At 59.6% G+C, this 19,377-nt stretch overlaps 6 protein-coding genes and 1 pseudogene across 6 annotated transcripts in view; 6 read left to right on the forward strand and 1 right to left on the reverse strand.

The window, feature by feature from the left end:
- Positions 1 to 30: 30 nt before the first annotated feature.
- ACA1_372680 (uncharacterized protein) lies at positions 31 to 3,428 on the forward strand (the record flags this gene model as incomplete). Its single annotated transcript, XM_004334243.1, has 11 exons — positions 31 to 60; positions 166 to 260; positions 356 to 461; positions 543 to 584; positions 780 to 1,264; positions 1,395 to 1,578; positions 1,669 to 1,844; positions 1,944 to 2,060; positions 2,137 to 2,805; positions 2,959 to 3,108; positions 3,188 to 3,428. 11 exons carry the CDS (start codon positions 31 to 33, stop codon positions 3,426 to 3,428), a joined length of 2,295 nt encoding a protein of 764 aa, XP_004334291.1.
- Positions 3,429 to 4,213: 785 nt separating this feature from the next.
- ACA1_372690 (uncharacterized protein) lies at positions 4,214 to 4,846 on the forward strand (the record flags this gene model as incomplete). The annotated part of the gene is made up of 1 exon (XM_004334244.1): positions 4,214 to 4,846. The coding sequence occupies one exon, from the start codon at positions 4,214 to 4,216 to the stop codon at positions 4,844 to 4,846; it is 633 nt and encodes a 210-aa protein (XP_004334292.1).
- A 128-nt stretch (positions 4,847 to 4,974) lies between these two features.
- On the reverse strand, positions 4,975 to 5,594 carry ACA1_372700 (uncharacterized protein; the record flags this gene model as incomplete). Its single annotated transcript, XM_004334245.1, has 4 exons — positions 4,975 to 5,058; positions 5,142 to 5,242; positions 5,321 to 5,408; positions 5,502 to 5,594. 4 exons carry the CDS (start codon positions 5,592 to 5,594, stop codon positions 4,975 to 4,977), a joined length of 366 nt encoding a protein of 121 aa, XP_004334293.1.
- Positions 5,595 to 5,729: 135 nt separating this feature from the next.
- On the forward strand, positions 5,730 to 7,383 carry ACA1_372710 (annotated as a pseudogene).
- A 493-nt stretch (positions 7,384 to 7,876) lies between these two features.
- Positions 7,877 to 10,269, forward strand: ACA1_372720 (obtusifoliol 14alphademethylase, putative; the record flags this gene model as incomplete). The annotated part of the gene is made up of 10 exons (XM_004334246.1): positions 7,877 to 7,987; positions 8,133 to 8,243; positions 8,409 to 8,495; positions 8,600 to 8,806; positions 8,900 to 9,081; positions 9,162 to 9,319; positions 9,402 to 9,529; positions 9,616 to 9,781; positions 9,868 to 10,137; positions 10,229 to 10,269. The coding sequence occupies 10 exons, from the start codon at positions 7,877 to 7,879 to the stop codon at positions 10,267 to 10,269; spliced, it is 1,461 nt and encodes a 486-aa protein (XP_004334294.1).
- Positions 10,270 to 10,582: 313 nt separating this feature from the next.
- Positions 10,583 to 11,445, forward strand: ACA1_372730 (uncharacterized protein; the record flags this gene model as incomplete). Its single annotated transcript, XM_004334247.1, has 3 exons — positions 10,583 to 10,916; positions 10,993 to 11,114; positions 11,251 to 11,445. 3 exons carry the CDS (start codon positions 10,583 to 10,585, stop codon positions 11,443 to 11,445), a joined length of 651 nt encoding a protein of 216 aa, XP_004334295.1.
- Positions 11,446 to 11,959: 514 nt separating this feature from the next.
- Positions 11,960 to 19,377, forward strand: part of ACA1_372740 (leucine rich repeat domain containing protein) — a gene marked incomplete at both ends in the record, with an annotated part of 9,419 nt that continues 2,001 nt past the window's right edge. Inside the window, 28 exons of the mRNA XM_004334248.1 lie at positions 11,960 to 11,989; positions 12,141 to 12,264; positions 12,445 to 12,744; positions 12,816 to 13,087; positions 13,197 to 13,381; positions 13,480 to 13,676; positions 13,762 to 14,133; positions 14,221 to 14,510; positions 14,585 to 14,644; positions 14,721 to 14,793; positions 14,876 to 14,956; positions 15,023 to 15,154; positions 15,233 to 15,373; positions 15,450 to 15,524; positions 15,607 to 16,032; positions 16,108 to 16,507; positions 16,593 to 16,976; positions 17,058 to 17,183; positions 17,257 to 17,369; positions 17,442 to 17,552; positions 17,623 to 17,728; positions 17,805 to 17,912; positions 17,990 to 18,041; positions 18,198 to 18,410; positions 18,481 to 18,563; positions 18,675 to 18,961; positions 19,053 to 19,105; positions 19,198 to 19,305. Of these exons, the coding sequence (XP_004334296.1) occupies positions 11,960 to 11,989; positions 12,141 to 12,264; positions 12,445 to 12,744; positions 12,816 to 13,087; positions 13,197 to 13,381; positions 13,480 to 13,676; positions 13,762 to 14,133; positions 14,221 to 14,510; positions 14,585 to 14,644; positions 14,721 to 14,793; positions 14,876 to 14,956; positions 15,023 to 15,154; positions 15,233 to 15,373; positions 15,450 to 15,524; positions 15,607 to 16,032; positions 16,108 to 16,507; positions 16,593 to 16,976; positions 17,058 to 17,183; positions 17,257 to 17,369; positions 17,442 to 17,552; positions 17,623 to 17,728; positions 17,805 to 17,912; positions 17,990 to 18,041; positions 18,198 to 18,410; positions 18,481 to 18,563; positions 18,675 to 18,961; positions 19,053 to 19,105; positions 19,198 to 19,305 (4,902 nt within the window). The remainder of the gene's footprint in view (positions 11,990 to 12,140; positions 12,265 to 12,444; positions 12,745 to 12,815; positions 13,088 to 13,196; positions 13,382 to 13,479; positions 13,677 to 13,761; positions 14,134 to 14,220; positions 14,511 to 14,584; positions 14,645 to 14,720; positions 14,794 to 14,875; positions 14,957 to 15,022; positions 15,155 to 15,232; positions 15,374 to 15,449; positions 15,525 to 15,606; positions 16,033 to 16,107; positions 16,508 to 16,592; positions 16,977 to 17,057; positions 17,184 to 17,256; positions 17,370 to 17,441; positions 17,553 to 17,622; positions 17,729 to 17,804; positions 17,913 to 17,989; positions 18,042 to 18,197; positions 18,411 to 18,480; positions 18,564 to 18,674; positions 18,962 to 19,052; positions 19,106 to 19,197; positions 19,306 to 19,377) is intronic.

The following is a 19,377-nucleotide window of genomic DNA, read 5'->3' on the forward strand; positions in this document are numbered from 1 at the left end:
ACAGACCTTCACATCTTCGATGTCACCACGATGAAGACCCGGCTCGCGTTAACAATTCAGGTCACCCTCACCCTGCCAGCCAGCTAGCATTGCCGTTGTGTGTTTCTCATTCACATGACTTATTTGCCGAATTTGTTGTCCATTTCTTACTTCGTGTACTTGCAGATCTCCAACTTCCAGTGGAGCACGGGAGTCTTGGTGCACGGTCGTCAGAATGCAAAGTTCATCAGCATCCTGGACGACCAGCAGCAGCCCATACAGTACGGCTGCACCCTGTTTTACGCCATTACCAGCATTTTCAACGCACTTCGGTGGTGGGTCTCACCATACTAACGGGATGCGTTTCACACAACAGATTGCGCATGGTGCAGAAGAAGGACACTGGGGAGGTGTGCCACGTCCGGATTTTTGCCGACTACTGGCTTATCAACAAAACCGGCATCCGCCTCCACTATCTCCAGGTACGCACATCAACAGCATGTGTCTTGCTTCTCGCTTCTCGCGTCTCGCTTCTTCAACAAACCTGTTCATGTCGTACCTAGGGCGACCAGCACGAACGAACCCGCATTCCTGGCCAACCGAAGGTACCGCCCGCACACGCAGCACGACGACTCGAGGGCGATCCCCGCAACTGGTACGCACCGCTTCCCTGTTGAGGGTGGTAGGCCATGTCGTTGCCGGTCGGCAATGCTGCCCAATGTTGGATGCGTGGCGATGGTCAAGACGGCGGCGTTGACGCCGTGATAATGGTGTGAATCAGGTACAAGGAGGGAGCGCAGTGGGCCGCGCCGCAGCCGGAGACTCTCATGTTGTCGATGGCAGGCGGGGGCGGCAACTACTCGTCCTCGAGCCAGCAGCCGCCCCAGCAGCAGGTGTTCGTGCGTCTGGCCACGTCCCGCCTCTCGCCCGCGCTCAACCTCGCGGCCGGGGCGTCGGGCGTGCTGGCCCTCGAGGACCCCGCCACGCCCGCCGTCTTCCAGATCGCGGTGGCGGCGCACGAGGCACCCGGCCCCTTCTGGCGCACGCGCGTGGTCACCTTCGCGCCCTACCGGGTGCTGGTCAACCGGCTCAAGGTGCCGGTGGAGTATAGGCAGGCCGGCACGCAGGAGGTCTTCCGGCTGCTCCCCGACGAGGCCCTCCCGTGGCACTGGCCCGCACGCGACATCCGCCCGCGCCACCTCTGCGTGCGCCTGCTCGACCCGCCCTCCAAGTGGTCCGGCCCGTTCCTCGTCAACGTGCCGCAGCCCGTTACCTTCACCCTCAGGTCCGTCGCGACATGGTCCGCACACGACACGCACACGACACGCACACAACACACAACACACACAATATACAATGCAACACGACCACAACCAGCCGCCAACGCCGCCGTACCTTATCCTCTGTTTGTGTAGGCGCCAGCAGCAGCAGCAGAAGCAGGAGAGCAGCAAGCACCCGGTCCATCCACTGGTGCGGGTCGAGATCAGGCTGGCGGAGACGACCCAGTACATCATCCTGCGACCGGAGAACATGACCCACCCGCTCTACCGCATCGAGAACCTCTCCTCCTACTCCATCCTCCTCCGCCAGAAGCCTCGGGTACGCTTCCACGGGGAGTCCTTGCCGCCCCTTTGGCATCCTCATCATTTAACCATGCTCACCTTCGTCATCTTATCTTCCAATCTGCAGGAGCAACAGCCGAGCGGCCCCACAACGACGATGATCGAGGAGGTGCTGCCGCACTGCACGACTGCCTTCGGGTGGGACGACCCGACGCACGAGTGGACGGTCCACATGAAGATCCTCTCCCGTTCTCCCGACGCTCGGCACGTCGTCCTCAGCGTTCCCCTCAACGAGTTCAAAAGGTGCGCCTCTTCTTTTGATTTCATTATTTATTCATTTATTTATTATTATAAAATACTATGATTGTTAATTTTTCTTATCTTTTTTTCGCGTGATGGCAGGTATCCGCCGATTCAGACCTTCCAGCCGGTGGTGTTGCTGGTGGAAGTCCTGCCATCGGGTCCCACGACGATCCTCCGCATCTCGGAGGGAGCCTTGCGACGACGCGGCACGACCATGTACGATGCACTACTCTCGCCTTTGCATGTTGCCGCAGTGGGGCGGTGATGGCTGACGACTGAATGGGTGCGACAGGGAGATGGTGCGAAAGGAGCCGGAAGGGGCGCAGGAGCCGGTGGAGAGGCTGGCCTGGGAGGCGCAGGTGATGGTCGACAGCATCGTGCTGTCGCTGATCGACGACGCGTCGGGTCCACTGGTGCGGGCGGCCATCACCACGCCCTACCTCTACCTCTCCTCGTCGGACCTATACCACAAGGCCGAGCTCACCGTGCGCGACCTCCGCCTCCTCAACCTCCTCCCATCGACACCGTTCCCCACACTCCTCGCGCCCCTCCGACCACCGTCATCGTCGTCGTCGTCATCGTCATCTTCATCATCGCGAAGGGCCCTGTCGCAACGCTCGATGGCGGAGGTCAGCAACTTTGTCCACGTCACTGCGGTCAAGGCGCGCGGAGCGGGGGACATCGGGGCCGACTACTTCAAGTACGTCGGCGTCGCGGTGCAGCCGTTCGACATCAACGCCGAGGGCGCCATCCTGATGAAGCTCATGGACTTCAAGGACCGCGTGCTGCAGGGCCTCCTTCGGGCCACCTCGTCACCCGACTCGCCCGACACCAACGCCGCCGCGGCCCTCGCCCTACTCTTCCCTTCTGCGTCTTCGTCCTCTTCTTCTTCTTCTTCTTCTTCTTCTTCAACGCTATCGTCGTCCTGTCTCTTCGAGCCTCCCGCCATCACCGAGAACAAGTACGCACGCGTGCCCATTCTATGCAGATTAAGCAGCGCTGAACCGCACGCACGCACGCACGCGACACACACACCACACACAACACACACACACACACACACACACAACCACAACCACAACCACACTTCTGATACTTCTATAAATTTTTGTAGGGCGCTGTGTTTGGGCCAACTGGATCTGCACCCGGTGGCGTGCCGGCTGAGCTTCAAGTACGTCTCGGGCTTCGACTACTCCTCGCTCCACTCCATCTTGTCGTGGACCGGCGGCCTCGCCAACATCGACGCCGCGCCATTACGCTTCAAGTACCGCTCTCCACCCGCATCATGTGTCGTCGTCATCATGTCTCATCGCAAACATGTGGTGCTTCACACATCACAACAGTGCGCTGTTCGTGCGGAACACGCTGTCGACGCGGGAGGAGTTCGTGGAGCGGGTGAAGCGACACTACGCCGGCGAGGTGCAGCAGCAGATCGGCAAGCTGCTGGGCCATCTCTCGGTGCTCGGCGCTCCGCTCTCCTTCGTCACCGGCCTCGGCAGCAGCACTAGCGACCTCTTCCGCGAGTCCGCCAGGAGCGTCGTGCGGGTGCGTTCAATCCTGCTCTCCATGCCTGACCTTTACTGACACATTACACGACACCCACCTTAAAGAGCCCACACGAGTTTGGACGAGGGGCATCGCCTGCTGCAGCAGCTGCTGGGTCAGCATCATCTGCGGTAGAGCCTCGACCAGCCCGCGCGTCAATGTCGACCGCCGGCTTCCATGACGCCGTTGGCTTCGTCTTCGTCGACCTCTCGCGGCACCAGCAGCACCAGCAGCCTTGGAGGTCGTGCCGGAGGGCTGCGCCACTCGTCGGAAAGGGGCTCGAGCTCCTCCGCCGGCCTCCTGTCCCCTCGCTCGAGCGTCGATGCCCCACGCCTGCACCCTCAGGTACCCACCCATCACCTGCCACCACCCAACCATGGTCGCCCGCATTGTAATGGCCTACACCACGCATGCCGCCGAGCTCACCGCTTTTCATTACTTGACCAAGCAGAGGCAGCAGCAGGGGGAAGGCGGCTCGGTCGACTCGCTGTTGCAGTTGGCCGCACGGCCGCTTGCTGGAGTGCCCGGCCTCGTAGCCCACTCGGCCGGCGCCCTGGCCTCCACCGTCACATCCATGCTGCCGACGCGCGAGAGCCATCTGGTGTCAGGACGAGAGAGGACGCCCGCACACGGCCAACGCCCCAACGGAGCGGCCTCCCAAGCGCGACCTTCCTCTTGAGGACCACGGAGCGCACGAGACCTCTGTCTACTTTCGCCCTCCGGCATCCCTGAAAAATGGCCGCGGTGTGGTTGGTCCGGACGTTAAAAACAGAAAAAAACCGTTTATCCAGTCCAACACGAAACTGTCACCCCCGCACACCATCATGCCGACCACCGCGCCTTGCCTTTTCGTGCCTGCGCTACTACTGCTCGTCGTCGGCTCGGTGAGTGCCGAGACGGTCACCTTCTGCAGCGGCGGATGCAACACTGGCCGGCCACAGTCGTGCATCCCTGGCGTCGCCCACGGCAAGGCCCAGGTCGATACCTGCATCACTCAGCCGGGCGAGTACCGGGGCTCCTCTACCCCGAAGGCCTTCCAAGCCTACACCGTGCTAGCCGCCAACTTGACGCAGGGCAACCGCTCGTGCCAGGTCCTCCACATGGAGTTCTTCTACGGCGACACCTGCGACCAAAAGCAGCTGGTGGCCAACACCACCCCGTGCTATCACGATTGCTCGGATCAGCCCCTGTGCTGCTGGGCCATCTTCGCGCTGGAGGGGAGCAACTCGACCATCGGCGCCTACTTCCCCACGCCCGCGTCACCATCGCCCTCCCCGTCTCCCTCGCGGCGGCCTGATAACGATCCGGCCCTGCCCGAGTGGGCGATCGCCATCATTGCCTGCAGCGCAGTGGGAGCTGGCCTGTTGATACTGGTCGCCGCGCTCGTGGGCGTGTGCCTGTACCGCCGGCGGAACAGAGTGTCGTATGACTACCTCCCCTCCACCAACCATTACTGAACCTGAAACCTACAGCAGTAAAATAAAATAAAAACAAACAACAGTGTTTACAACATTCAACAACTCCAAGAGTTGATGAGAGGAGAAGGGGAATGTAGAATGAACAAGTGTTGGGATGGCAAACGCAATCAGAAGGAGAAGAAGGCGGTGCTCGTCTTCAGCCAGTACAGGAAGCCCACGGCCAGCGGAATGTGCACCAGCACGCCCACCGACTACGCACACCACGCCCATAACGAAGGTTAGGATCGCGGGACATTGGCAGCACACATCGGCGGTGGAGGAAGGCAGAAGGTACGGAAGCCTTGGGGTAGTCGCGGAGGCAAAAGATGGAGAGGAAGATGTTGTAGATCAACATCCCGAAGCCGATGGCCTGCTTGCCCACGTCGCTGTCCGGCGCTGGCCAGTGTGTGGGTAGGAGAAGTTAGGGCAAGCTGGTTGGGAGGTGAAAGAAGGGGCTAGGGCCAATCGTCTCACCATTTCGCACCAAGAAGGCGGCTGCGCCCAGAGAAATCACTGCGACTGACCACCACCGCACAGCCTCAGCGCCCTGGCCCGTAGTGAGCTGACAAAAGCGAGGCGTTAATCGATTGAATTGATTGATTAAATCGTCGACAAACGTTGCCAGAGGCCTGGCACGCGATAGGAGGGGGCACACCTTGTTGAAGGCGGGTATAGAGCTAGGCGAAAAGAGCGACGCTGCGCCAGCGGCAAGCTCAATCAGCGCACTCACCACGAACAACCACCACATTCTTAGAGATCTCTTCCGTTCTGGTGTCTTTGTTCGTGTCGATCCGTTGAGGTCTGAGCAGCTGTCGTCAGTAATTTCCCTCTTTCCGCGCGTGCCGGAGACAAGAGGGCAGTGGGCCACTGTCACGTCCGGAAGATGAGCCACAGCACGGGCGAAGGTGCTGGATGGCTGCGCGCGGTGGGTGTCGATCTGCTCGCCGGCACCGTCGGTGGCATGGCCCAGGCCCTCGTCGGTACTCCCCCACGCCACCCCTCTCCTTTTTTGCCCCCCCCCCTCAAAGCCTACCAAGGTGCTGGCGGCTTACGTCGCGCTGGCTCGTTCTCGTTCTCCCTGCAACCGCGTTCGTAGGCCACCCCTTTGACACGGTCAAGGGTACGTAAGACCCTCGTCCTCCTGCCTCTGGCGGCAGAGCGCGTGGCTGAATTGCGCTCACCGCGTCTGCTGCCCCCTGGGCTGCCACACACAGTGCGCCTGCAGGCGTCGGGCAGGGTCGGGTTCACACAGTACCGTGGGCCGTGGGATTGCCTCGTGCAGACTCTGCGACATGAAGGGGTACGCTCAGCGGCGGAGGGCGGAAGCGGAGCGTGGAGGGCGTAGTGAGCTGGTGTGCGTGTGTGTGTGCTACACTTGGGATCATTGTGTGGCGATGTAGTTACCTTTGGCGGGGCAACTACTTGACCCTCTCCGCGCGCGGCTTGAGCAGGTTAAGGGCCTGTACAAAGGACTGAGCCCACCGCTGGCCCTGACCGGCTTCACCAACGCGGTCATGTTCGCCATCAACAGCCAAATGAAGAAGATCGTCGCCTCGTTCAAGAGGGACCCTACAAGCCCACTCACCCTGCCACAGGTCCGTGGTAGCGCCCAACTCCACTCTTGTAAGCTCAACCGACGATCGAACGGTGTACACAGATCATCGTCGCCGCCGAGATGACGGCGCCCGTGTACTCCACCATCCTGTGTCCAATCGAGGTCGTCAAGCTGCGGCTGCAAGTGCAAAGTGCAGGTACTGCTGTTGGGTCTCTGGTGGCGCTAGTGTGTGTGAGTGATGATGATGATTGTGTGGCGGCTCTGACTGTGAATGGCTTGGTCCCAGGCACTGAAAAGCTCTACAGCGGACCGATCGATTGCGTGAGGAAGATCTTTCGCAGCGAGGGCGCCAGGGGATTCTTCGCCGGCCTCGCGCCCACCATCGGCACGCGCCTCATTGGCAGTCCCGTCTACTTCGGCACCTACGAGGCCGCCAAGCGATTCCTTCGCCAAGGCGATGAACCGGTACTACCTCGTGCCTCGGCTCTTCACGGTCAATGATGTCGACGTCATTGACTCGGTTTGCGTGGCTAGCCCTCATGGTGGGTGCTGTTGACGGCGGGCGGCATCGGAGGCATCGCGTTCTGGACCGCCAACTACCCGCTCGACTTGAGTGCGCACTCTCCCTTCCTCGCGATGCCCTGCTCCTCCTGATTACGTCGTCTAAACTAACCCTGGTGGGTTGGTGGGTTGTCGTGTCGTAGTCAAAACGCAGATGCAAACGCAGAGGGGGCACGGTGCCGGTTCCTCGCTCGTGGCGACGGTCAAGAACATCTACCACTCCAAGGGTCAGTGTCCTATCATCATCCCTGTTGTGAAGATATGCACCACCTCCTGATGAGCGAGTGATTCGGTGTGCGCAGGAGTGCTCGGGTTCTATCGAGGCTACGTCCCGTGTGTGCTGCGCGCCTTCCCCGCGAACTCGGTCGTGTTTCTTGGCTACGAACTCACCTCCCGAGCTCTCCAACCCAGCAAGGCCTGACCACAGGCAAGCTCTTTGGGTGTACACGAATGATAAGATCCCACTCATTCACGCAAACTTCTATCGTAGTGGCCTGATGCGATTCTGCGATTTGACTGTCAGGACTGACTCAGGAGGTCCCATCACCACTCAGCCCCCAACCCGCGTTCTCTCAATCGGCCCACACCCAGACCTTGAAGGCCGCGACGCAGTAATCAACAGATACAACTTGAAACGTGGCCACGTCCGAACATGCGGCAACTACAACAACAAGGTGTTGTTGGCACCACCTCATGGTGGTGAGGTTGTACAACCGTACCATCATTGGGCCACAGTCTTTCCTGAGCGGGTGGCCAAGGGCTACTCCAAATTCCTCAGACACAAGTAGCCCATTGGGCAGGTAATACGCATAAAATGGGCGGTCCGGTTGGTCTCCGCCTCCGTCATTTTGTTTTGTAGTTTTGTTCCCGCCCTCCGGTCCTTCGCCCTCCTCCATCTTCTGAATCTGTCGAGGATGGTTGCCGCCGCGGCCCTTGAGCTCTTCTCCGCGCATCCCTTCATATTCGGCCCGCTGGTCCTCGTGGCCCTCCTCGCTCTCATCGTCAAAGTCCGTGAATGGCGCAAGGTATTCCATCAGACCCTTGTGGTTGCCCATAGATTTCGCCTCATCGACCCCCTCATACGTGCATGTTTATGCATGGTTTTCACATTCAGCTTGGAATGCGAGCGATTTCTCACTACTTTTGTTAATTTCAATTTCTCTGATGCAGTACGGCGGCTACAACCTGCCGCCGGTGGTTTCCTCGCTCATCCCGTTCGTGGGCAGCGGCCTTAGCTTCGCCGGTGGTCCTCTCCAGTACACCACCGACGCCTACAAGAAGGTACAGCTCCTCCTGCTCCCCCTCTCCCATTTGTTCTATTTTTGTATTTTGCAACTTTTTGTATTTTTATTTTGTTTTTATTTGTCCGAAATTATTATTGGTTATTAATGCACGCGCACTGACTGCCTTCCTCCGCATGTGGATCAAACGTTGTCGTGTGTGTAGTATGGCGACATCTTCACGATGAAGGTGTTCGGCCAGCGTCTCACGTTCCTGGTCGGCCCCGATGCGCACGTTCCCTTCTTCTCTCAGGTACGGAGGAGTCCCCGCTTGGCTTCTACCTCTATACGGTCTGGTAGAGTGGCAGTGACTCGCCACCATCGACCAAACGTTGACCGCCCCCTTTTTCGCTGCAGGGCGACGCCGAGCTGTCGCAGGACGAGCCCTACCAGTTCTCGGTCCCCATTTTCGGCCCGAACGTGGTCTACGGCGCCGATCTGGCCCACAGGAACCAGCAGCTGAAGTTCATTGCGGCGAGCTTGAGCACCAAGGCTCTCCAGTCCTACGTGCCCCTCATCGTCAAGGAGGCCGAGGACTTCTTCGCCAAGTGGGACAAGTCCGGCGTACGACGCCCACCACCACCTCTTGTTTTTGGCGTTGCACCGTTCCACTTCGGTTAAGAGCTCACCACGACACGGGGGCGTCGATGCACACAGACTGTTGACATCAGGGACGCGCTGGCCGAGCTGATTATTCTGACGGCCAGCCGTTGCCTCATGGGCAAGGAGATCCGCGAGAACCTCTTCACCGAGGTGGCCAAGCTGTACCAGACGCTCGACGAGGGACTCCTCCCCATCAGCGTCTTCTTCCCCTACCTCCCCATCCCCGCCCACAAGCGGTACTGTTACCTGCTCCCCCTCTTCCCTTTCCCTCCTTTCCGGGCAGTAGCGCTCACCACCATGGCCGCGGTGGTAACAGGAGGGACGAGGCGAGACTGGCGATGGTGCGTATGTTCAAGAAGATCATCGACGAGCGCAGGGCCAACCCCGAGGTCAAGCACAACGACTGTCTGCAGGTGTTCATGGACGCCCGCTACCGTGGCGAGGAGCAGGCGCTCAACGATGAGGAAATCACCGGTACGTCTGCACCCCTCTCGGGCGCCCATTCGTCCTAGATGCGTGTCTCTGGTGACTCACCCAACACTTCACGTCGCGACAGGTCTGATGATTGCTCTGCTGTTTGCTGGTCAGCACACTTCGTCGGTGACCGGCTCGTGGACTGGTCTCCTGCTGTTCGAGGCCAACAACAAGAAGAAGTTCCTCCCTGGCGTTTTGGAGGAGCAGGAGGTGTGTGCCTATTCCAGCAGAGCATGTAACGCTATCACGTGCACGTTACTGACTCGTCGTGCTACGCGGCCTCGCAACGAACACAGGAAATCAGAAAGGAGTTCGGCGACGAGCTGACGATGGAGGCTCTCAACAAGATGGACAAGCTGCACCGCTGCGTGAAGGAGGCTTTGCGCATGTACCCGCCCCTTCTCTTCGTCATGAGGAAGGTCATCAAGCCCTTCTCCTACAAGGACTACTACGTTCCCGAAGGTGCGCCCACCCCTCCCCGGTGCAGTCGTGCCGTTCCGTTGAATTGAAAATTGAAGGCATTGGCTGATTTTATTTTTATTTCTCAGGTGATACTGTATTCGTGTCGCCGGCTCTCAGCATGCGGGTGGAGGAAGTGTTCCCTAACGCCGATCAGTACAACCCCGAGCGGTTCGTGGAGGAGGACAAGCAGGCCCAGAAGTACCGCTTCGTCGGCTTCGGCGCCGGCCGTCACGGCTGCATGGGCGAGAACTTTGCCTACCTCCAGATCAAGACCATTTGGTCCGTTCTCCTGCGCAACTTCGACATCGAGCTTGTCGGCGAGCTCCCCAAGCCCGACTACACCGCCATGGTCGTCGGTGCGTGCCTCAATCAACCTTACAACATGCACCTGCACCTATCACTCAAAACCTCATGCTTGATATCTTCATGTGTCTCTCTACGGTGCAGGTCCCGCTCACCCGTGCCTTCTCAGGTACACCCGTAAGTAAGAAGGCGAACGTGAGCAATCACACCTCCCTGGCCCACGCCACATCAACGCCACATTTTTGTCTTGGTTTTTCACGCCACCGCTGTTGGTGGCCTCCGCACCCGAACGTGTTCACCATCACCCGAGGCCACCATACCAACGCGCCACCACCACTCTATGTCTCTACCTCATGTCCTCTCCAATACATCTCTTCAACGCAGCCCCCACCCGAGACGCCTCTGCAGAGAAAATAAGGAAAATAAGAAAAGGTTTGGGCAACCAACGGACACAAAGCTAAGGATTGGAGAAGAGGGTCGGTCGAGAGACCACTGTTGATGCTCATAACGCCCCCGGTAAGATTCGCCACATCTTCTACAACATCAGCTTCTACATCTGCCAACTCTTCAGAATCACGCCGACCTCGCTACGTCAAATTAGATTTATCCGATTTAGGCGATTTGTTGATCGAGAGAAGCGCATCCGAGCCATCAACCTCTGCTCACGCCCCTCAGCTGCCATTCCGCCGCGCCAGTCGAAAGAATCACAAAGAATCGCCACACAATTCGCCTGGGCGAACAATGGATTCCGTGCCGCCACCTCCCCCCATGCGACGATCTTTTCCATCCCTCGCCGCCGTTGAAGATGAAGAGCCCCTTCCCACGCCCACAGGTGCCTGTGTTAAGCCTCAACGATTGACGCTGCATCGCCGGATGCTAACCACACCCGGGGAGGAGAGCAGCAGCAGGACCTGCCGACTCGTTGGCTGAGGTGAGCGAGGACGCACTCGCACAGGCCGTGAGCAAGCGGCTGCGCGACTTCACCGAGCTCAAGACGAAAGTGCAGGCGCTCGAGCTGGCGATGGCCGTGGTACGAATACTTACTCCCCGATCTGGGCGTGTGTTCATTGCCTCGAGGTCTTGGTTCCAAGGAGGACGCCAGATCCCGGGAGTGGGTCTGCCTCGGTACTCGTGTTGACGTTGTTGGTGGTGTGGTGCAACTGAAGGTGGCGGAGGAGAACCGAGCCCTCAAGCAGAAGCTAGCGGACAAGGACAGGGAGTGCGTGGAGCTGCAGAGGGAGGTGGGCGAAGTGCAAATGAAGATGGCCGAGATCATCACCAACATCACCCACCTCAACGATGCCAGCGTCGCCGAGCGAAGGTCCGCCTCCGCTGCCGGCCAGCGAAAACCTCAATTCTAGTCCTTGCCTTGGCGGTGAGGCGCCTTTCAAGACTTAGACTTGAACGAGATTGTACATGACGAGGAGGAAAAGGCCGACGCGTGTTGCGCCATACCAGCAGCCACATAAGTAGCCCGGGCGTTGATAGAACTAGCTTTCCTTTTGTTACACGCTTCGTGGATCGGTGGAATTTGAATTTGCACGTTGGAATGTTTCGTAAATGATTGCTTAACAATTAGGTAATTCTTTGCATTCTTGGACAGGAAAAGAGTTTTGCGGTTGCAAAGCCGAAAAGATCTTGTGAAGCCGGCCCACTCCGCAACCGTACGCGAAGACACCAAAGCCGCGGACAAGAGCTTGACCGTAGTGTCGTCTCGCTTGGCCGTCTCGGAGTGTTGTTGTTCGACAAGTTTATGCCCGTGGAGCTGGAGGCCTCTGCTCCTGGTCCTTGATAATCACGCTTGGCCGCCCTTCAGGCGCCTGCACGTTAAAACCGCTCCGTGCGTCGATCCCTCCTCCGGTGGTCCTGACTATCATGTCTTCGCCACTAAGCCACGCTTCACTGGTACTCGCCTCCTCTACTCTCCTTGGCCTCTTTGGCTTCTTATCCCCCCCCCCTTCGTTCTGTGCGTCGTAGCTCCGGTCTTATTGTAAAACTCTCCACCCTTCGCCAATTTTAATCTTTGCTGCTGCGCTGCTGGTGCTGGCACGGACAGGGTGTGGCACTGCTGGAGGGCAAGCTACACAAACACTCACCCAAGAAAGCGCGAGTGAAGCGCTGGCAGAGGCGACACTTCGTCCTCACCCCCTCCGCGCTCACCTACTACAAGAAAAAAGGAGGTACGCAGGCACTGTCCTCCCCGCGGACCGCCTGGTCCTTTTTCCTCTCTGCCGCGACCGGTGTCGTCGTTCGCTGGCGACCAGCACCCGCCAATCGGCTTTTAAACTTTTATGTGCGAGGCTTCGTTGCACAAAATTATGCTGATGGCTGTGTGTGGGTGCGTTACACTGGTGGTGCAGATGCAACGCCGTTGGGCGTGGTCGACGTGGCACATATCATACGGGTCGATGTGCAGGGCGGTAGCCGAGCCACCACCAGCGCGGCCGACAGTCCCAGCTCCTCCAGTAAATCGGACGCGGGCAAGCGCAAGGTGTTCGATGTGGAGACCTCGTCGGGCCGCGTCTACGTGCTCGCCGCCGACACCGACGACAACGCCAGGCGCTGGGTGGAGACCCTGCATCTCGTCCTCCAGGCGCCCAAGATCTCGACGCCCTCCGCGCCCCTCTCTTGGACACAGAATGAGGCCCCTGACCTGCCTGGTACGCGCCAGTTACATTCGTTGAATGCTTCGTGGCACACTGCACTGGGGGCTGACTGGTGATTGGAACAGTCGAGGAGGCGCGAGCGGTGCCGATCGTCGCGTTTCGAGGGCTGGAGCACGGGCTCTCGGGTCTCAAGAAGTCGCCCACAGCCGCCGGTAGCAGCACCGCCACAAAGAGGGAGGAGGAGGAAGGGGTGAGCCTGCTCCCGGGCGAGCGGGTGCTAACCAAGCAGGACAGCGTCTTCATCTCCCAGCACCACCGCAGTGATGGGCGCTGGGGCCACTTCTGGATGACCACCTACCGCTTCATCTTCTTCTCCAAGGTGATCCTGATCCCCCCAGTGGGTCCCGTGCCGTGTTGTGTCGTGTCCGATGACCCAACGCTCACCCTCCTTTTTATTTTATTTATTTTATTTTTGTTATTCTTTTTTTGTGCAACAGAACGCACAGGATGAGTCGGTTCCGCTTTCGCTTTTGACAAAGGTGGAAAGTGCGAAGCACGAGGAAAGAGATCTTTCCGGGTTCCTCCTTTCGTGCAAGGACTTCCGCGTCATCTCCCTCTTCTTCCTCCACCCCGAATCCCTCGGCACCATCAACTCCCTCTTCAAGCACCTCCTCTTCCCGCCCAAGATCGGGTACCCACCCACTCAGCCTCCCATCACTGTGCGTGATATCACTATGAGTCGGCCGTGCCACAGCAGTCAAGGCTAACGGCGTTCATGGCGGCGCACAGTGACCTCTATGCGTTCCAGAGCGAGGAGAAGTTCCCGCTTCGCTCCGAGCTCCAGGGGTGGCCGCTCTACCGCATCGACAAGGAATTCGCACGGCAGCAACTCAGCGGCGATCACTGGCGAGTGACCACCTACAACAAGTCCTACAGCTTGCCCCACTTCCCCAACAGCTTCATCGTCCCCGCTTCCCTCTCGGACGGTGCGCCCCCCGTGGCGTGTGCGGTGGGGCGTGTGTAGGCGACATATCGGACTTGGCTCACCTGCCCTCCATTGGTCACGCACAGATATGATTGGAAAATTGGGCGAAGGAGTGAACAAGTGGCAGCGGTGGGTGCTGGCCCTCTGCTGGCAGAACAGCAAATCCGTGGCCAGGGGCTGTCTGCTTCGCACGTCGGAGTTCACGCTCACCAGCGACCCGTCGGTATCGCTAGCGTCGAGCCCGTTCGACGGCAAGCGCACCGAGTCGAAGCGTCTGGAATCCAAGCGCGGCAACCACCAGCCCATCGCCGAACAGCGCAGCATGCTGGGCGAGGTGTTGCTTCTCCATCCGCGGGCCGAGGCACTGCATGTCTTCAACACCTCGCTCGTGCGGAAGAAATTCACCTACCTCGCTCCGACCGAAGCAGCGCCCGGCGCTGTGGAGACCATCAAAGTCGGTTCGTTCCCGTCCAGCACTTGCTAACGCGATCAATCCAATGCTGCTCTTGTCATGCCACCAAACTCATCAGTTCGCGCGTGTGCAGAGACTGGGCTGATCGTGACCCACAACACGGGCCTGTTGGCGCCCGCGCTGGTGAGCCGAAGCCTGCTGAAGCTCTCGTCGCTCATTCAGAGCTTCGACCCGAACAGCTTCACGCGCGGCCAACAGAAGAAGCCGGGCGCGGGCGACAAAAAGCGAGAGGACGAGGTGCCGCTGCACAGGCTGAAGGAGTCCTGGGAGGAGGCGCTCGATTCCACGCACTGGCTCGAGAGCATCCGACAGCTGCTCAACACCACCTCGGAGGTGGTCAACCTCATGCAACGCGGCGAACCCGTACGTTGCAATCAACTCATGATGCTCGTGACTACCAACGCACCTTGGACATCTCTGACCTAGTCTGCGTCAAGGTGGTCATCCAAAGCTCCGATGGCGACGGCGCGGTGCCGCAGGTGACAAGCCTTGTCCAGGTGTGACTCCTCCAGCCTTTGATTGGCCACGAAATGAACGAATGCTCACCGGCATGCTCTTACTCTTACCCCGCAGGTGTGCTTGGACCCGTACTTCCGCACCGTCGTTGGTTTCTGCTTCCTGATCGAGAAGGAGTGGATGGCCTATGGTTCGTGTCCCTCTCCCCCGCCCGCGTACTATCTGGCTGGTGGCGCTCTCTCATGTTTGTTGTCGTTGGCGCGCGCCTGTAGTGCACAAGTGGGGCCAGCAGCACAAGAACAAGTATCAGCCCAAGCAACACTCGCACATGTTCACACAGTTCATCGACGCGGGTGCGTGGCCGTTCTTCATTCGCGCGTGCGGGCTTGGTTTTTTGTTGACACTCGCTCGTGCGCCAGTGTGGCAACTGTGGAGCCAAACGCCACAGGCGTTCGAGTTCGACAACGTGCTCCTGCTGTTCCTCCTCGAGTCCGTGTACAGCGCACGCTTCGGCTCTTTCCTCGCTGATTGCCAGAAGGACAGAATCAAAGGTAACTCCTACCTCCGGAGACACGCGAATTCGGAGTTAAAAACAACAGTCGCCTGACCCGCACGCGCGCTTCTTCCAGGCAAGCTGCTGCTTTCCTCGAGCACGGTTTCGGTGTGGAGCTACATCCACGAGAACGAGGAGCTCTTCCGGAGCGACCTCTACCAGCCCAATCTGTCGATTCCTCTCCAGCCGCAGCCCAACGACGTCAAACTGTGGACTGGTACACCATCGGCAACCGTTGCGCGCAATCGCCGCGGTGGTGGTACTCACACAGTCTTGGGGCGGGGTGATCGCAGAGTACTATATGCGCTGGGCCTGTTACTCTTCAACGGAGCAGGCCGTGAAAGCCATACGCCTCGAGACCTCTAAAGGTAAGTCATCATGTACAAACATATGGTTGCTGGTGGCTCATCGCTGACGATGTCAAATTATGATGGTCTTCGGCGCACACAGCCGACCACGACGACGTAAGCGATGTCGAGCTCAATCTGAGCAATCACCTCCTCTACACGGTGCCTCCATCTATTCTCCCCGTACCGAGGCTCACCGCCCTCGACCTCTCGCAGAACTTCATCAGCACCCTGGCCTTCAGCATCTCGCCTCTATCGTCGCTGCGGTCGCTCGACCTGTCCCACAACCTGCTGACCTGCCTGCCCACCCACCTGGTGGCCTCGCTGCCGCAGCTCGTCCACCTCGCCAGCCTCAGCCTCGCGCACAATCGGCTGTGGGACCTCTCGGCGCTCCCCTCCCACCAGCTCCGCGCCCTCACCCACCTCGACCTCTCCCACAATCGCCTCTCCGCCATGCCCGCGCACCTGTCGTGCTTGACCCGCCTCCAGGTGCTGAGCCTCGCCGGCAACGCCTTCACCGGCGGCAATGGTGCGTCACCCCCCCCCAATGCGCCAGACCTGCGTCGGACTTATAAATGACTGTGATCAAACTCCTTGGCTACAGGAAAGGAAGGCGTGCCAGAGGTGCTTCATTTGGTGCCGTCGCTGGTGTCGCTCGATCTGGCCCACAACGCGATCAGCTCGCTCTCGGCGCGGTTCTTTGCCAGCCTCACGGGGCTCGAGTCGCTGAACCTCTCCAGCTGCTCGCTCGTCAAGATCGAGCCGGGCCTCTCGCACCTGGCCAAGCTGCGCGTGCTGCACCTCTCGAACAACCCCCAGCTATGCGAACTGCCCGGCGATTTGTGGCAGCTGTCCTCCCTCGAGGAGTTCCACGCCCGCAACTGCCTGGGCTTCGCCCGACCGACCAAATCGGCCGACGCGCCCACGTCACCGCCGACCGGGCTGCACGGATCGGTGCTTCTCAGGAAGAAGCGCCTCGGCACTGTTCGCATCGGCATCCCTGCGTACGTAGAATTCCTCAAAAACAGTCGCCTCATTTTCAGTACTCCTCTCACTGGGCGGAGCGCATGTGTGTTGTGTCCATGGCAGAGCGGAGACGCCGGACACCGCCAACACCGCGGCGGCACTGCCGGTCGAGTTCGGGTTCCTGGGGCAGCTGCGCACGCTGGACATCGCCAACAACGCCATCGCGTCGATCCCGGCCGGGTGCTTTGTCAAGTGGAGTCGCCTGGAGCGGCTCCTGGTCAACGACAACCGGCTCACGGCGCTGAGCGCGGATGTCGGCTCGCTGAGCGCGCTCAAGGAGCTGGACCTGCGCAACAACCGGCTGCGCGCGCTCACCGCCGAGATCGCCAACCTCAAGCAGCTGACCAAGCTGAACCTCGAGGGCAACTGGATCGCCGAGTTGCCGGCCCAGCTGAGTACCATGCAGCTCCACTCGCTCGAGGTGGGGCCACAACACGGGTGCATTCGGTACGTAGTGACCTACAGCCTCTCCTCGATGAGGCCACCACATTCCTCTAATATCTTGTCTCGTGTTGTGTATGGCTGCAGTTCGCCTCCGCCGGAGATCGTGTCGATGGGGTCGTCGAGCGTCATCTCGTACTTGAGCCAGCTTCTGCGGGGCCAGCAGCTCTGCTTCCGCATGAAACTCATGTTCGTGGGCCAGGAAAACGTCGGGTACGATGTGCGCCGGGCTCAGTCTGAGACTACCGCACTGTGGCTAACCTGGTGAAGCGCATATTCTCCGCAGGAAAACGTCACTGCTTCGCGCCCTGCAGCGGAGGGAGAAGAAGATCAGGTCCTTAGTCCGGTCGCCCAGCGCGAAGCTGGTCCGCCAGATCGCCGTGCTTGACGACGACAATAGTACACGCCCGCTCTCTCCCAATCCACACCCTTCGGCTCAGGTTTTAACTCCGATTCTCTTCTCATGTGCAGCCAACGCCGTCCCCCTGTCCACCGACGGTATTGAGATCAACCCGTGGAACCTTGCCATGCCCTGGGGCAACGACGCGCCGATGATGGAGCTCTCCGCCTGGGACTTTGCTGGTTTGCTTTCAACACCACCACCCTCCCAGAATGGGTGTTGTCGAGGTTGCTGACACACGTTGTGATGCAGGCCAAGAAATCTACTACTCCACGCACCAGTTCTTCCTCTCGGAACGTTCGCTGTACGTGGTGGTGTTCAACCTGCTCGCTCCCGAGCAGTCCCACGTCGAATACTGGTACGCGGCCAACCTCAGTCGCTCCAGCTTGCATTCTTGTGTCTCATGAGAATGCTCACCTTGGTACTGCACGCAGGCTGCGCTCCGTCCGCACTGCGGGAGGAAACTCGCCGATCCTCCTGATCGGCACCCATGCCGAGGACGAACGATGTACCGATGACTATCTCAACATCATGCAGCAGAGGTACATTCCTCTCATTCCTGCGTTCTACTGCAAATTCCTTGATTGGTGCATGCTGATGGGCCTCCATTTTATTCCAGGTTGACGAAGAAGTACTGCGCCCGGTTTCCCAACATTTTGGGCATCCACTTCGTGAGCTCCCTCAACGGCAAGGGCATGGACGCGCTGCTCGGCAGCCTCCAATCCATCATCGCTAATCAGGCACGCCTCTTGCTCCGCCCCTCCCCCTCCCCCTCCGCGTGTGCGTGTGCGGTGGTGCGTGTGCGTTTTTCTGACGATCGAGTGCAGGAACATATGGGCCAGCCGGTTCCTTCCAACTACCTGGAGCTGGAAAAGCTGCTGGTGGCGCAGGGCAAGGAACGCATGCCGCCCATCATGTCCTGGGACGAATTCCGGTCGTTGGCCCGGCTGTGCCTCATCGAACGCGAGCACGACCTGCTGGCCGCCACCTCGCTGCTGCACAACTTTGGCTCGCTGGTCCACTTCCCCAACGACGAAAAGGTGCGCGCGCATGTCCGTCCCTCCGAGGGTGTTGCAAGTGTAGTGGGCGCTGATGTGTGGGTCGGTGCAGCTCAAGGACGTGGTCATCCTGGAGCCCCAATGGCTGATGAACGTCATGTCCACCGTCGTGTCGACCAAGCACAACTACTGCAAGTACGCCACTTCACTCCTCCCACTTCTTTCTTCGCCTCTCGAACAGCTCCCTGTTGACCAGCACGCTCGCACCGCACGCACGCACGCGGACCACCGCACACGCACAGACAGGAACGGAGTCATGCCTCACTCGGCGTTGCCCCACATCTGGAGGGTGCCCACGTACCCGCCGCAGGTGCACCCGTTCATCCTCTCCCTGCTGGAGCGGTTCGAGCTGTCGTTCCCCGTGGGCGCCCACATCCACAAGCTGGGCGACTACGCCGCCCTTCTGCGCTCGGGCGGCGAGGCCGGTTCCAATGCCCCCGCCCCCAGTCTGGAAGAGCCTCTGTACCTCATCCCCTCGCTGCTCCCCGAAGTGCGGCCCCTCAAGCTCTCGTCCCTGTGGCCCCTCTACTGCCGTACGCTTCACCGCACGCACGCACGCCCGCACGCCCGCACGCAAGGAGATGATGCCTTAATGCGCAACACGTGTTCTTGTCACACGTGCAGGTGAAGGCGAGTCGATCTTCGGTCGGTGCTATCGATTCGAGTTCGTACCCAAGGTGCGCACACAAGCTAGGCCTATGCTCACGGTGTCCGGATGATTCGAGTGTTATGTCTGGAGTGAAACGACTCACGACTGGTGCGCGCGCAGGGGTTCATGGGCCGGCTCATTATCCGTCTGCTGGCGTTCCCGCTCGCCGCACAGCTGTATTGGCGCCATGGCATCCTGGCCCACATAGGAAGGTACACTGGCGTGTCGGTGTTCGTCTACGCGCATCTGAGGGGATCTGACGCCTTCATGACGCCAGGGAGCGCATACTGTTGGAGTTGT

The sequence above is a fragment of the Acanthamoeba castellanii genome, assembly GCF_000313135.1.
Source record: "Acanthamoeba castellanii str. Neff unplaced genomic scaffold scf7180000084679, whole genome shotgun sequence".
Classification (NCBI taxonomy): domain Eukaryota; phylum Discosea; order Longamoebia; family Acanthamoebidae; genus Acanthamoeba; species Acanthamoeba castellanii.